This window comes from Sciurus vulgaris (genome assembly GCF_902686455.1).
Source record: "Sciurus vulgaris genome assembly, chromosome: 7".
Taxonomy (NCBI): domain Eukaryota; kingdom Metazoa; phylum Chordata; class Mammalia; order Rodentia; family Sciuridae; genus Sciurus; species Sciurus vulgaris.
In genome coordinates, this window is record NC_136467.1 from 67679865 (window position 1) to 67693897 (window position 14033).

At 35.4% G+C, this 14033-nt stretch overlaps 1 protein-coding gene across 2 annotated transcripts in view; it reads right to left on the reverse strand.

Annotated features, from left to right (window-relative positions):
- The window catches only part of FHL5 (four and a half LIM domains 5), a 37517-nt gene that overhangs the window by 8154 nt on the left and 15330 nt on the right, over positions 1-14033 (reverse strand). For both annotated transcript variants that reach the window (XM_079148664.1, XM_079148665.1), the window contains 3 exons: positions 2371-2541; positions 1273-1447; positions 14-183 (listed from right to left, as the gene is read on the reverse strand). In XM_079148664.1, the coding sequence (XP_079004790.1) occupies positions 14-183; positions 1273-1447; positions 2371-2529 (504 nt within the window). In that variant the 5' untranslated portion in view covers positions 2530-2541. The remainder of the gene's footprint in view (positions 1-13; positions 184-1272; positions 1448-2370; positions 2542-14033) is intronic.

A 14033-nucleotide genomic window follows, 5' to 3' on the forward strand; every position in this document is an offset into this window, starting at 1 on the left:
TTTAGATAATTACCTTTTTGCAAAAGTTGCAGTAATGAGCAAACTTCTTCTCAAAACATGGCAGGCAGTAATTTCCACTCTCTTTGGAGATCAAGGGCTTTGTGCCTATTGGCTGTAGGCAATGCTCACACACAAAACAGGTTTCATGCCAATAGTTTCCCTTAAACTCCATTTTGCGAGAACCTGAAATCCAAAAATAAGAACCTGTTAGTACAAGTCAGGCATAATTTTATTTTCTTTAGGCGAGTGTAGCTCAAAATACTTAAAACATATTTTAAACACCAAGGTGACAAACGAATAGTTCTTTTATAAAAATAGCATTTTGTCAGTTTCAGAAACATCCATCTGGGGAATGAAAAGTTAATACAGTTCAATCATGAGGACGGTGAATTACTTTTTTTTTTTTTTTTTTTTTACTGAAAACTCCTCCAAGGACTGCATAAGGCACAACTTAGAGATGTTAAAATACTTGAAGTGGAGACTAGGAATGGCTGCACATGGTTTAGATAAACTGGGTCATAATAATCATTACAGGGATATTAGGAATGCCCAGAACACAACTCCCAAGATTTATATTGTGCAGTTATGGCCTCTGAAATTATTTGAATCCATAATAAGAAAATGTGTGTGAGTGTGTGTGTGTGTGTGTGTGTGTGTGTGTGTGTGTGTAAGAAAGAGAGGGGGAGGGAAGAAGGGAAGGAGTGAGAAGGAGGGGAAAGGAGCAGCAGGAGAGATAAAGAACTTCATGTTCTTATGCTGCTGTCCACAGCAAAAGAGAAAAGGAACAAAATGTAATGAATTCATGCTGGTCAAAAATGGAATGATTTACATGGATGCTTGTCTTCCCTAAAAGAAAAAATGACGACTGACCTCTGAACAAGCTTGTGTAAAGCTACAAAATGATACTTGGCCCCAATCTCCTACAGTAAATTGTTCTTTCTAATGACATTTGTTATGCCCAGGGCAAGGTGTTTAAGTAGTGCTATTGGTTAAATAAATAAATAAATATCTTTATTCCATAACTCATGTTCTTCTTGAAAATATATCCGTGACTTAGGTTTTATGAAAATACACAAGACACTAATTTACCTGTTTAAGAATAATGAATGAACAACTTTTCAGTTTCTAAACTATGTGAACTGAGATCAAGAGAGCAGGAAAGATGCTCTCTCAAACCCAGGGCTTTGTGAACTGCTGCAGTCTTCACATTCTGGCCTTAAATGAAAAGCATTGGGGCTTTGGTTAGAGACCAGTGCTCCCAGGAGATCTTACCAGGCATGATGGGCCTTTTGCATTTGAAGCACTTAGAGGAGCATTCATTAGAATAGCACTCTGTGCACAGCAGGCGCTCATCCTTGGCAGCAAAAGGCTTTTCCACCAGAGAGTGATTGCATTTGGTGCACTTGAAGCATCCTTCATGCCAGTGCCGGTGTTTGTAACAAAGATCCTTTGAGACAGTAAAGAAAAGTTAATTAAATGTGTTTGCAATAAAGGTCATTTTATAAAAGAAAACTGAACACTTATGGGATTCTAGTGCCATTAGGTTGTTCTACTAGCTTGAGGGAACCTTGTTATTGATACTGTTATCTATAGAGAAGAGACTCTGGAGTAATTATGAACTCCAGCCTGGGGGTTTCTTGGTTGGTCACTAAAGGGAGACGGAAAATAAACTGACTTTCTGCTACTTCATTGTATTTTCCCCAGTTTCCTTTTGTATACTACAAGAGATCTTTCAGGAACAGTTCTTAATTTTTAGGTTTTAATATCCCATTATTCCTTGAGCTTTAATTAAATAAACAAGCATACAAATAATACCACCTAATACAAGCAAAGGTAAGAAGATGGTGAAGAAGGAGAAGAGGAGGAAGAGGAAGAAGAAAGAAAGAAGAAAGAAAGCATACAATGGTGATCAACGAACACTGCAGGAAGAATGGGTGGTATGAAGGCAGGACTTTATAGGATTTAGCAGAGCTGAGGTTGATTTTTAAGTTGGAAAGCATAGATTCTCCATCTTTACACCTCTAATTACTTATGTATTTATTTATACACTTGTTATTTCAGAAATAACTTGATGTTTTAGCTGTGAGACTTTGGGGAAATAGCTTAACATCTTTAATGTTTATCATCCTAAAAACAACCTCACAAGACCATGTAAAGATTGAAGCACATGCTGTATTTCATATCATGACCGAAACTTCATTAGTGATAACTAATTAATCCTTATGTAAGTATAAGGATATATAAGAATCCTTACATAAAAGTAGCAGGGAAGTGGAGCTAAAAGTCAACACTGAAGGAATAGAGGCATTTCGAAGCATTTGAAATTTGCTACTTATAATCAGTTTTTCCGTGAATTGAGGTGAGACTTACCTTAGAATCTGATTCAATTGGTTCTTTGCATTCCTCACAATAGTTAGAAAAGATGCGATCATAACATGAAACACAGTATGGATTATCATCCTTTAGTACGTACTTCTTCCCAAGAAGTGATGCTGTGCAGTATTGACAATCAAATTGAGCAGTTGTCATTTTGGTTTGAGCCTGTGAATAAGAAAATGATTCTTACATACAAGAGCAAAATTCTGTTTATAAAAGACAATATGTGTGAATCAAACACTTGAATGAATTTATATTTCTTCAGCACAAATCTACCAATTTAGGAAAATATGCTTGTAGTCACGGTGACATTTGGAGTGATTTAGGAATGGCTACTCTTTCATCTTGGCAATTCTTATGTGTTTTTCTAAGAAAGAAAAAATAAAAACGTCAAGCCAGCAGGCAGATTGTGAAAAACATATTGTATTCATCATGAGCTAATGTGTACATCAATAAGAATATGATGTGTGTTAACATATGATGGTTTCACCTCAAGGATGTACACATGGCCTGTTGATAGGGTTTTTACAAACTGCCATCACTTGCTGTCTGGGAGAGTTTTGAAGGTGTGGAGGTTGAGTTTGATGGAGATGGCAACAGTCTTTTTGACTCACACTTAAATAGAAATTAATAAAACTGCATTGCCATTATCTAGTCTGTTGCCATTATCTGGCCCATTCATTTATTCCTAAAATCATTATTGGGTACCTAGTAAGGACTCTGCACATTAATCCTAAGGTCGTCCTCTACCATAACCCTTTGTTGGGACATTCTACTTACCTGGGGCTTCAACCACCCTAAACATGCTGAATATTCCCCAAACCGGTTTCTGCTAACTTTAATCTCCTTGACATAGACATGCAAATATCCTACATCAAGCTGACCAAGAAAGTTCCTTAGTAGGTAGTATTCAGTCCAAACCCTAGGTCTTGGACCAGGTCCTGGCAACTGCCCAGATGTAGAAGTGCAGGTAAAGTCTTTAACGGTAGAGAACAGTCACAGACTTCTTCAGGCTTTAGAGTTAATCTAACTCATATTATGTTATTAATAAAAGCAGCAGCAGCATCTTCCAGAATAAAAACTCATGGAACACAAAGCCAGGGCCAGGATAAGAATCCTAATTATTTTATAAATTTGAGAAAACCATTAAGAAACAGACTATGTAGAGTTCATGTGTTTCAAATTAGGTTTAGTTAATATGAAAATTTCATTATTACCAAAAGCAGTTGCACTAATTTTTCATTTGAAAATGGGGCTTATAATTTGTGAATTTGCTGGGCTATATTAGGATTTGTGAACATTTTCTAATTATCCAACCTAGAAAGTTCTGAAAATTTTAGCAGAACCAGAAGATAGATTAATTATAATGATGCTTTCTAAAAGCAATTTTGGTGTGCATTTGTATTTAGTACATTTTAAATCTTATTTTCACAAATTTTGCCTCCTTTTAGTGATGAAGTTCCCCCAGATTATCTTGCTAAATGCACATTATCATTAGTTCTTTGCATGGCAGTTTTGCTATATTGTCCTTCACTATAAGTGGAGAAAAGAATGAAGATTAGAAGCACGTGAATCTTTTCCCAGGAAAGATGAGAATTCAGACTAGAAAGTCCCCAATGGGACATGGCCAAAATTATCTGCAAGGAACATTGAATTCCCTATTTGATTAATTCCACAGAAATGTCCCTTCCTACTGAATACAAACACACTCAAAAGGCTACGGAAGGCTTGGAAACAGAAGGAAAATAGATTCCCTTGAAAATTTTTAAAATAAAAAAATTATTCATATTCACAGTGATCAATGTGTATCCCAATAGTGAGATAAGGTAGGTAGCTTTGACTTTCATCACTTAGGACATGTCATTTTCATTATTAATATTCAGTTTTAGATGTACAAAATTATGAAACTTTTTGTGTATTACAAGACAAACAAAAAGGAGATCCCAGAAGTGGTAGTATTTCAATTGTTTATTTCAAACAACATTTTAAACACTACAATGTCTTAATGCCTGATCTCATTTAGTGATCAGGTCAGAATTCTAAATATAAGACCGTATGGTCCTTCTTTTATCTTTAATCCTAACCACACAACATGCTTTGTTCCATAGGAAATTCTTAACAAAATGGAAAATATTTCTTCATTTTTAAAAGATAAAGATCACTTTTTTATACCCTTCAGTTTTGTAACTGCAACACCAGGGAGCTGAGCAGGGTGAAAGTAGAATCAGTCCACTATCTCAAAACCTTGTAAATTTGCATTTATAGGACCGTATGGTGACAGCAGGCATTTGGTTCATGCTAACATTTATTGAATGTTTACTTAGTGATTTGTGAACTCCCTGCCCTCAAGAAGTCTGGGTTCTCTTAGCTTACATATTTCCTACCTTAGTAATAGTGAATGGAATTGAGGAAAAGAATTTGCTGAATGTTTACTCTCTTGGTGGGAAAAAATGCACTAAGAAATTCAGTCATCATTTTCATGACATTTTAACTATAGAACTATAAATACTTTCAAATGGAGTTTCTTAAATTTAGAGGTGTCATAACTATGTAAATGTTATAACTATATATAAACACATTCTATTAGAAGCATGTAGAATTCTTAGGGAACTAATAGAAAGTAGAGCAAGGAGACACTTTCCTAGGAAGACTTTAAGGAAATTAAACTATTAGAAATATGATGGGATGGAAGGAAGGAGAGAAGGGAGGATGGCGGGAAGGAGGCAGGGAAGGAAGGAAGGAGGGAAAGAGGGAAGAAATTACTCAGTATATCAAGGAAGAAGAAAGAGTGAGAGAACGGCACAGGATCTCCTCTGAAGTTGGGAAGTGGTAGTCTTGAGGACAGATTCTCACCTGGGTACCTTAGGATAAAGGAAGACCTTAAAACTTCAAAGGTTTTTGAAGCTATTTGGATCTTTAAATGGGGAAGGGTGGATAAGAGAGATAAAATGTTTTAATCAGCTTTTAGCTGCTGTGACCAAAAGACCTGATAAGAACAATCTTAGAGGAGGAACCAAGTCACTTTTTATTGCCTTATTCTTTTCTAATTATCATTTTGTATTCTCTTTTCCTTTTTATCCCTAGTGTTAATAGTTTTAAGTACTCAGGCATTAACAGTATCTAGAAGGCAGTTCAAGTGACCTGTTTTTGATTATTACCTAACAGATAAAGCTGTAGCAAAGAGGAGGAGAACTGTCATTTTTCTCTCAGGAATCTAAGTGTTAATTTGTAAAGATATTGGGGAATTTTTGCTTTTCAAGATTTCAAACAGTTGAGCAAACCTGATTTATAATTATGAGACCTAAGAATGATTAACAATGTGCTAATTATTCACTTGAGATACAGAATTTAGACATTTTAAATTCATTCTTGTAATTGATTCATTGAAGCTCAGAGTTTTTATCATTGAATATGAGAGTTTTAGAAAATTGATTTAGAGATGCACTAATATATCAAAGAAAGAACAGTTCAGAAGTGAGTAAAAAATAGACTTGGCTTTGTTTTTCCAGTTGCTTCCTTTATATTTTAGATTTCTACCTAAAAGGATGTGAGTTCTTTGGCAATAGTTTCCATACCCAAGAATGTTGCTTAGGTATTATTTTTTAAACAAAGAATGATTTTGTGGTGTTATATTTTATAATGGGTTAATGATAAGAAGGTTAATGCCATGAGCAGTCTATACACTTCCATTTTTACTGTGCTGAGCAGAATGAATAGATTCAGGTGTACTCAAGGGCATGTCGAAGAGGAGAGAGACAAGGACTAGATGCTGGGCTTGGTATCTTTAATACATTTGCAAGGAACATACCATTCATTTATCCAAGTATTTAATGAACATGTAAAGTGTATGTTATTTGCAAAGTAATCTGTTGGAAGCTGTGAAGGATGTAAAAATGCATTAGACTCATATCCTATCTCTAGAGAGTTTATAATCTAATAGGAAGAGTAGGACATTTTAATATATCACTAAAGTTAAAAAGTGATAAGGAGAAATGAAAAGTTAAAAACATTCAGAACTGTATTTCTAACCATTAGATTTTTTTAAATTTCCAAGGTGTACTCATACCCCAAACCAATAAATCAATTTTTGGAGGTAGAGACTAAAAATAAGAATTTTTCAGCTTTTAAGTGATTTTACTATTCAGTGAGGGTTGAGAATTACCAGTATGGGGGAGGAGGAAGGACGCTTATTTTTAGAAAAAAAAAAAAAAAAAAAAAAAAATCCAGGAACAAATTAGAGAAAAGTTGCATTTGAAATACACTGTGAGGTGGATATTATGATTGGCCTTCCCGACCTTGGCTCTATTCTCATTCTGGTTGGAGAGATCAGAGATCTAAAAGTTTCTCCTGAACTCTCAGAGAGAGTGAGTATTTGGGAGGCAAATTTGTTTCTGCTAATTTAGAAACACATGTAAACATTGGAAGGCAGATGAGAAATCAAAGGTGTGTTCTTGCTGTTGCTGTTGCTGGTAAACTAGGTCATGCAATGGAAATGGTTTCTATCCATTCACAATACCTGGAGTCAATTTTGCAAGACCCACTGGCTCTTTTTTGACTGTGAGAGACAGTTGGTAGTGGTATTGGAGGCAGCAACATCAAATTCTTGACATCTGAATCACAAGGAATAGATATTGAAGTGGGAAAGTATGGTCTTTACTATACTTGGATGAAATGATATTTAACACTCCTGCTTCCTGAAAGCTGGGTATTGTGTTAACCATCATATGTGTATGATCTTATATTAATCTTAGCAACCATCCCTGAGGTATATTACTATTAGTCTCATTTGACAGAGGAGAATCTACACTTAGGACAAGATCATTTGACTTTTGAAAACACAGGATTCTAGGGTTTAAAACCACACCTGTCAAAACGGAGACCCAGGATTTTTTTTTCTTGCAGTACTGGGGATTGAACCCAGGAGTATTCTACCACTGAGCGACATCCCTAGCCCTTTTTATTTCTATTTTCTGTTTTGAGACAGGGTCTTACCAAGTTGCATGATGCTGGCCGTGAACTTGTGATCTTGCCTCAGCCTCGAGAATAGTTGGAATTATAACTTGGGGCTCAGGATCTTAGCCAGTGTAAACCTTTCTCTTCTTGGAGATGTGCAGAAGGGCATTTGAGATGGAGTAACAGAATTAGGAACGGCACTTATATTTGTAAATGTGAGACACATGCAGGCAATTATAATGAATTTTATTCTAAGTGGTTCTCAGGGCCCGAGAAGATAAGTATTGGAGGACAAGTTTAGAAAGGCTTAAGTTTCAATCTAGAGTTAAACTTTTTTTCCTGAGGACAAAATTTAATCATTGATGATTTAGAATAGGTACATGGCATGCATTGAGCTGAGGTTATGAAAATTTAGCAGAACGAGTCATCCTGGGATTTTGCGTAGGTTTCTAGTAGTATTAGTGTGCCACTAATAGGAAATGGGAACATGGGAAGAAAACTAGTTGGGAGGCATGATTAACCTAGATTTAGGTACTTTAAAATTGGGGAATTGGGGAACTGAACTAGAGGGGTATTGAGTTGTATGTCCAAAAAATTAGGCTGTAGTGTCATATCAAAATAAGAAATTTAGTCATTTTCTTAGTTGAGCTCTATAGTAGTTGATGAGATGCAGTGGTAATTGAACTTCTGACATTGAAGGAGACTGTCAAAGAAAGCTATAGCATTAAAAGTAAAAGATGGACTCATGAATAAATGCATGCTGCATAATAGGAAATAAAGCAGATGCAGTAAAGAGTCACACGGTATCTTGAAAGATGAAGGGAACGAGAACTTTAAGAAGGAAATGGATATTAGTACCAGTTAAGTGTCACCAGGAGGTAAATAGTGTCTTCAAAACAGCAGTCCGATAAACACCAGCTGACGTCAGATTTTTTCTTTTTTGCGGTGTCAGGGATTGAACCCAGGGTTCTGTGTTTGCAAGGTAAGCATTCTACCAATTGAGCTATTTTCCCAGCCCTGATGTCAGATTTCAAAAGTATAAGGCAAGTGAGGAGGTCATCATTTCTGACAATTTAGAAAACTATATTTGCAAAACAATACTCCTGAGAATGAAAAACAAAATAAAATGTACTGCTGAACTGGCAGGAGAGTTAACAAAAATTCTAAGAGGCTAAAAACAAGGAAAGTAGGAAGCTAGAAAGGTTAACCATCTGTCTCCTTCAGGTGACTTCTGAGCCATGATGATCTTGGTATTCAAAACATTTATGAATTTCTACCAACTGAAGTTGGAAAACCTTAGGTTTCAGTTTAAAGACTTAATTTAAAATGAAACTGGATTGGTAGTGCCATAGTATCTGGCATAAGTAGAAGAAATTCCTCTATGAAAGAAATGTCCCAATCTAGCCACCCTGCCCCCAGTTCACACACATAAATTTTTATTGAACATGAGCTTACAGCTCAAAGACATGAGTGGGTATTTTAAATAGAAAATTTAAGAATATAAATGTGTAGGCAGATTTTCCAAAGAACCAATAAAAGTAGAAAATATTTAAAGAATTATTAAAATTAAAATATTCAAATGCAGATTAAAATCAATTAAAGGAAAAATTAATAAACTTAAGGATAAAATTGAAGAAATGGTACAAAAAATAGCACAGAGGGAGAAAGAGAAAATATAAAAGAACGGCTAAAGGATCTGAAAGAGTAAAGGGATTTGAACTAAGTCCTTACATAAGAACTCTATTGTTAGAGAAAATAAAGAATGTGTAAAGTTTGGAAATACAATTGAATTACCAAGAATATGACATGAATGCCTAGATTCAGAAAGCATCACATTTCTGGTATCATGAAAACAAGCATCAGAATAAAGCTGCTGCACTATAGAGACAGGATCTTAAAACATCCAAAGGGAGAGACCATACTATCTTCAAATAATCATATTTGCAGATAACGTCTTAACAGCAATAATGAAAGCCAGGAATAAAGCTAAGAAAAATAGGTAAGACCTGCACACTCTGTGGAACTGACTTTAAAGAATATCATGAAACACAAACACATTCAGGTTGGCAAAAACTTCGTTTACCAGCAAAATATGCTTGGTAAAGGCAATTCTGAAGGTTGTTCTTAGAAAAAGAAAAAACACAAGTCTCCAAAGGAAGGGTGAAGAACATGATTGTACAGAAGAAAGTAGGGAGGGAAAAAAATTGGTTAACATGCAGTTATATGTAAATACTGGCAGTATAAAACAACAATATCTTTAGAGGTAAAAGGATTTTACTGGGCAATATAGCATGTAATGAGGAAAGTTGATTGCTTTTATATTATTTGGGAAGAAAATAAAATGAGTCATATTAGTCATTTTTCATGTTAAAGTTTTTCCATTTCTAATGCAGAATCACTTTGTTTCTGGTGATTATCTATTTATTTATTTACTTTCTTTGCTATATTTGTTCAGTCTGTTTCTTCTCATTGCTTTTAGTTATTGTGAACTCATATTCAATGATAATTTATGTGTGTTAGACATTATATTTCCTATAGTTAGCCCTAAAAATAGAAATGGAAATAAGTGAAACAAAAATCCATGATTTCATTAAAGAGACAGGAAAAGAAAAATTGAACACTGGGATATCACGAAATAAGAAAATGCATTTTAAATCTAAATCAAAATAAATGTCAGGGAGGAAACTTCTCTCATAGAAGACAAAGATATTCCAATGATAATCCTAAAGTACATATTCTTGCAACCAATCTTAGTTCAAATCCTAGGAAATTCTAATCAGTCTCAGGTAAGGGTTGGGGAGAAAGGTAAATAGTATTAACTGAGTACTATGTGAAACCAGAGGTCATCTTAATTTGATATTACTCAGTGCAAACACTGAAAGATTACCTCCTTCCCCTAGGATATGACAAAAGAGGATTCGTATCCTATGAGGAAAAGTTAGACAAAAATTGTACATGCATCTCCAATGTCTGGCAGGCAAAACAAAACAGCACCCCCACCCCGAATACTATCAGCATGTGTGTTTGTGTGTGTGTGTGTGTGTGTGTGTGTGTGTGTGTGTAGTATTTTCCAAGCTGCTTCTGTAGCTTACACAGAAATGCAGAAGGCCAAGAATAGTCAAATCCCAGATGAACAAGAAAAAGATGGAAACACTTTCAGAATCAGACACCAGGGCAACATAAAGCTACTGCAATGCATAGTATGAGCCGAACACAAGGTTAGACATATCACCACAACAAAATGGAGCGCTCAGCAACAAATCCACAAATCCATCCATCCAGGGGACAGTGATGAATGATGAAAGATAGTAATGGTCTTTTCAGTAAATGGTGTTGGGTCAACCATATTGCCACAGGAAAAAGAATGATACTATGTTAGTACTTCACATCATATATGGAAATCATTTATAATAGGTTACAGATCTCAAGGTTAAGAAAACTGAGAATAGGCTGTGTTACAGATTTGTAATATAAAAAATTTCTTAAACAAGACAGAAAAAGGACTTGCCTTAGTAGGAATATTTAGTATATTAGACTAAATTAAAGAACCTGTGTTTGTTAAAAGACAAAAATAAGAGTGAAAATGAGCTATAGCGCCAGAGAAGCTATTGCAAGTTATTAATCAACAAACAGCTGATATTCCCAATACAAAGCAATAAGGAAGAAATGGATGACTGAAAAAAGACACTAAAGACATGAAGAGATTCACAAGAGGATAACTAAATGGCTAAAAATACGGAGATGTTCTTAATTAATAACCATAGAAAGAGAATTTAACTCTACACAAAGTGAATATACAAATATCAATGCAATTCCGAGAGACCACATTAGGAATAATTCATGAGCCATAGCAAGAAACAGTCTGAATACCCATTAATGGAAAAATGGTCAAGTGAATAAAAGGAGGGTCATACAACTTATTGCCATATGGCAATGAAAGCAGATGGCTTACAGGTATCCTCCTCACTACAAAAGAACTTCACAATATTGAATGGGAAAAACTAACTGCAACAAAGTACATACATAAGAATGTCATTTATATGAAGTTCCAAATCAGCCAAAATTAATTATTAGGAATTGTAAATACTGTGAAGGTGCTTTTAAAGAGTATATTGATGGATAAACAAAATACTTAGGATGCAATTTAAAATGATATGACTTCTGAAGTTAAAAAAGTGTAGGGAAGTTGGACAGAGGGTTTTGAAGAATCAGGAATGCTTGATTCCTTAAGCTAGATTGTTATTTCCTGTATTGTACATATATAAATATTCTTTTCTATGTGTGTAATTTTTTAAATTAAAAAAAACAGATATCAAATAAGGACAAGTTGTACGTATTAAGATATTCTGTTATTGGTTTGTCATCAGATAATAATCCAATGAATGCATAGCATGACTAGGGAAGGGTTTTACATGCTGATGGTGGTCATGGAGGTTTCTGTGCTAGCAGGAAAGAAACAGATATTTGTTGACTGAGCAGAGGAATCAACTGCTGAGGGAGATTGCACATGCAAGGAAGGGGAACGGGAGACAATACTGTTTTTTCTCCTCTCTCTGTCTCCCCTTTCCTTTGTCCTCTCTTCCCCTTCTCTCCTCTCCTCTCTGCCTTCTCTTCTTTTTTCTCTCAATATTCAGTTACCATATAATTGCATAAAGCAAAGACATAGTTCCAATATGAAAGATTCTAGTCAATGCAGTATCATGCAAATCAAGGGCTACCTATATGTAGGTATATGTCTTTTATGAAGTAAAAGAGCTTGCATTTTCTTATAGGGAGGTTGAAATGTACTAGGATGTAAATTTTCAATCATGGTTCTGCGTTGATATGTCTTTAAGCAAGTTTGTTAAATAACTTGAGGGAGTAAAATTATCATGTATTATATATTCTTTATTCTAAATACCAAATTATAAGCTACTACTATAATCAATATAAGCTATTGATTATAGTTTTTTGTTTCCAGTGGAGGTAGTATACTATACAAAATAATCACACTGATCATGTGTCTTACAATAGAGAAAATGGTAGAGCAAATGTTATTTAAGGTTACTTTATCTCTAAAACACGATCTGTGAGTACTAAATGGATGCGAATAACTCCTTAACTATTACTTTTGCACATATGTAAAAGTGCACTGTTCTTCAACTTAACGTCTGCTGGGCTTTCGTGGATTAATTTTCATCTGATGTTTCAAAGTAGCTTTACCTGTAAAAATATTCCATGTTCATCTGGAAGTGCAGCATGGCTCTTCCAATTGCCCATTCTGGTCTTTTGTTGATTCTGCACATTTATTTCTGCCTTCCTTTAGGGATGAACTTAATCAGATTTAAAAATAGATGGTGTAAGAAATATTAAAAATGCTCCTGGAAATGTTAGTGCAAAATTTTGAAAACTGAAGTTTGTCTGACTGATATACAAAAACTTTGGAGCTGGAGACTCGATGAAGAATCTTAGTTTGAACTATACTTAACTGGATTTACCTGGGTCATTTTCTCTTTCTGGATTTTAGTGTGTATCTTTGCTGTAAGAGCAGGGAGGTAGCTGATGTCAAGGGCATTATTGAAGTCTCATCGGCCAAAGTTACTCTATAAGGTGGCAGATGTTTCCTTCTCCTTTCCCACCTGCACCCCTGCATATGTTCTTTGGGTACTCCATCCCATCCAACTCAGAAGCATCAATTAAATCTTCGTTTAGTCCCTCCTTTAGTCTCTGATGGACGTAATTGAACTGAAGATTTTATCAAAGTTTTCTTACTCTATTGAGGAGAAACAAGCAACTGTCTATATTTTGCATCAATGTTCATTAAGGATATTGGTCTGAAATTTTCTTGATGTGTCTCTGTCTGGTTTAGGTATCAGGGTGATATTGGCTTCATAGAATGAGTTTGGGAGGGTTCCCTCCTCTTCTATTTCATGAAATACTTTGAGAAATATTGGAATGAGCTCTTCTTTAAAGGTGTTGTAGAACTCGGCTGAGAACCCATCTGGTCCCAAGCAACTGTCTATAACATGTCTTTATTCTCTGTTAATAAAATCAATTTCCCCTAGGAGTTCTAGAACATCTTGCTCAATGCTCAAGAAAAATCTCAGCTGGGCTGGTGGTGCACACCTATAATCCTGGCTACTAGGAAAGCCGAGGCAAGAGGACTGAAAGTTCCAGGCCCAGCCTATGCAACTTAGTGAGACCCTGTCCCAAAATAAAAATTTAAAAAGGACTAGTATATAGGCCAGGTGTGGTGGTGCATGCCTGTAAACCCAGTGGCTCAGGACGCTGAGGCAGGAGGATTTTGAGTTCAAAGTCAGTCTCAGCAATAGCGAGGCACTAAGCAACTCAGTGAGACCCTGTTTCTAAATAAAATACAAAATAGGACTGGGGATGGGAAAAAAAAGTAAAAGGACTAGTATGTAGCTTAGTAGACAAGCTTTGAGCACTTCCCTTCCAAGTATGAAACCCTGGGTTCAATCCCCAGTATGCTGCCACCCCACAAATATTTCTCAGACTCATCTTTTTTCCCTAGTGAAAAAATTCTTAACAGCTTTTCTTTGACTATAAAATGAAGTCTAAACTCAATTAAGGAGCACAGAGACCCCTTACTATCTTCTCTATTCTATTTTCCTATGTCCCACTTTTCCAGCCCTGCTTCATTCAACACCTGTACTTTAATAATTTCCAGTGACTTTCTCTGCTTCAAACACTCTATGTCCTTT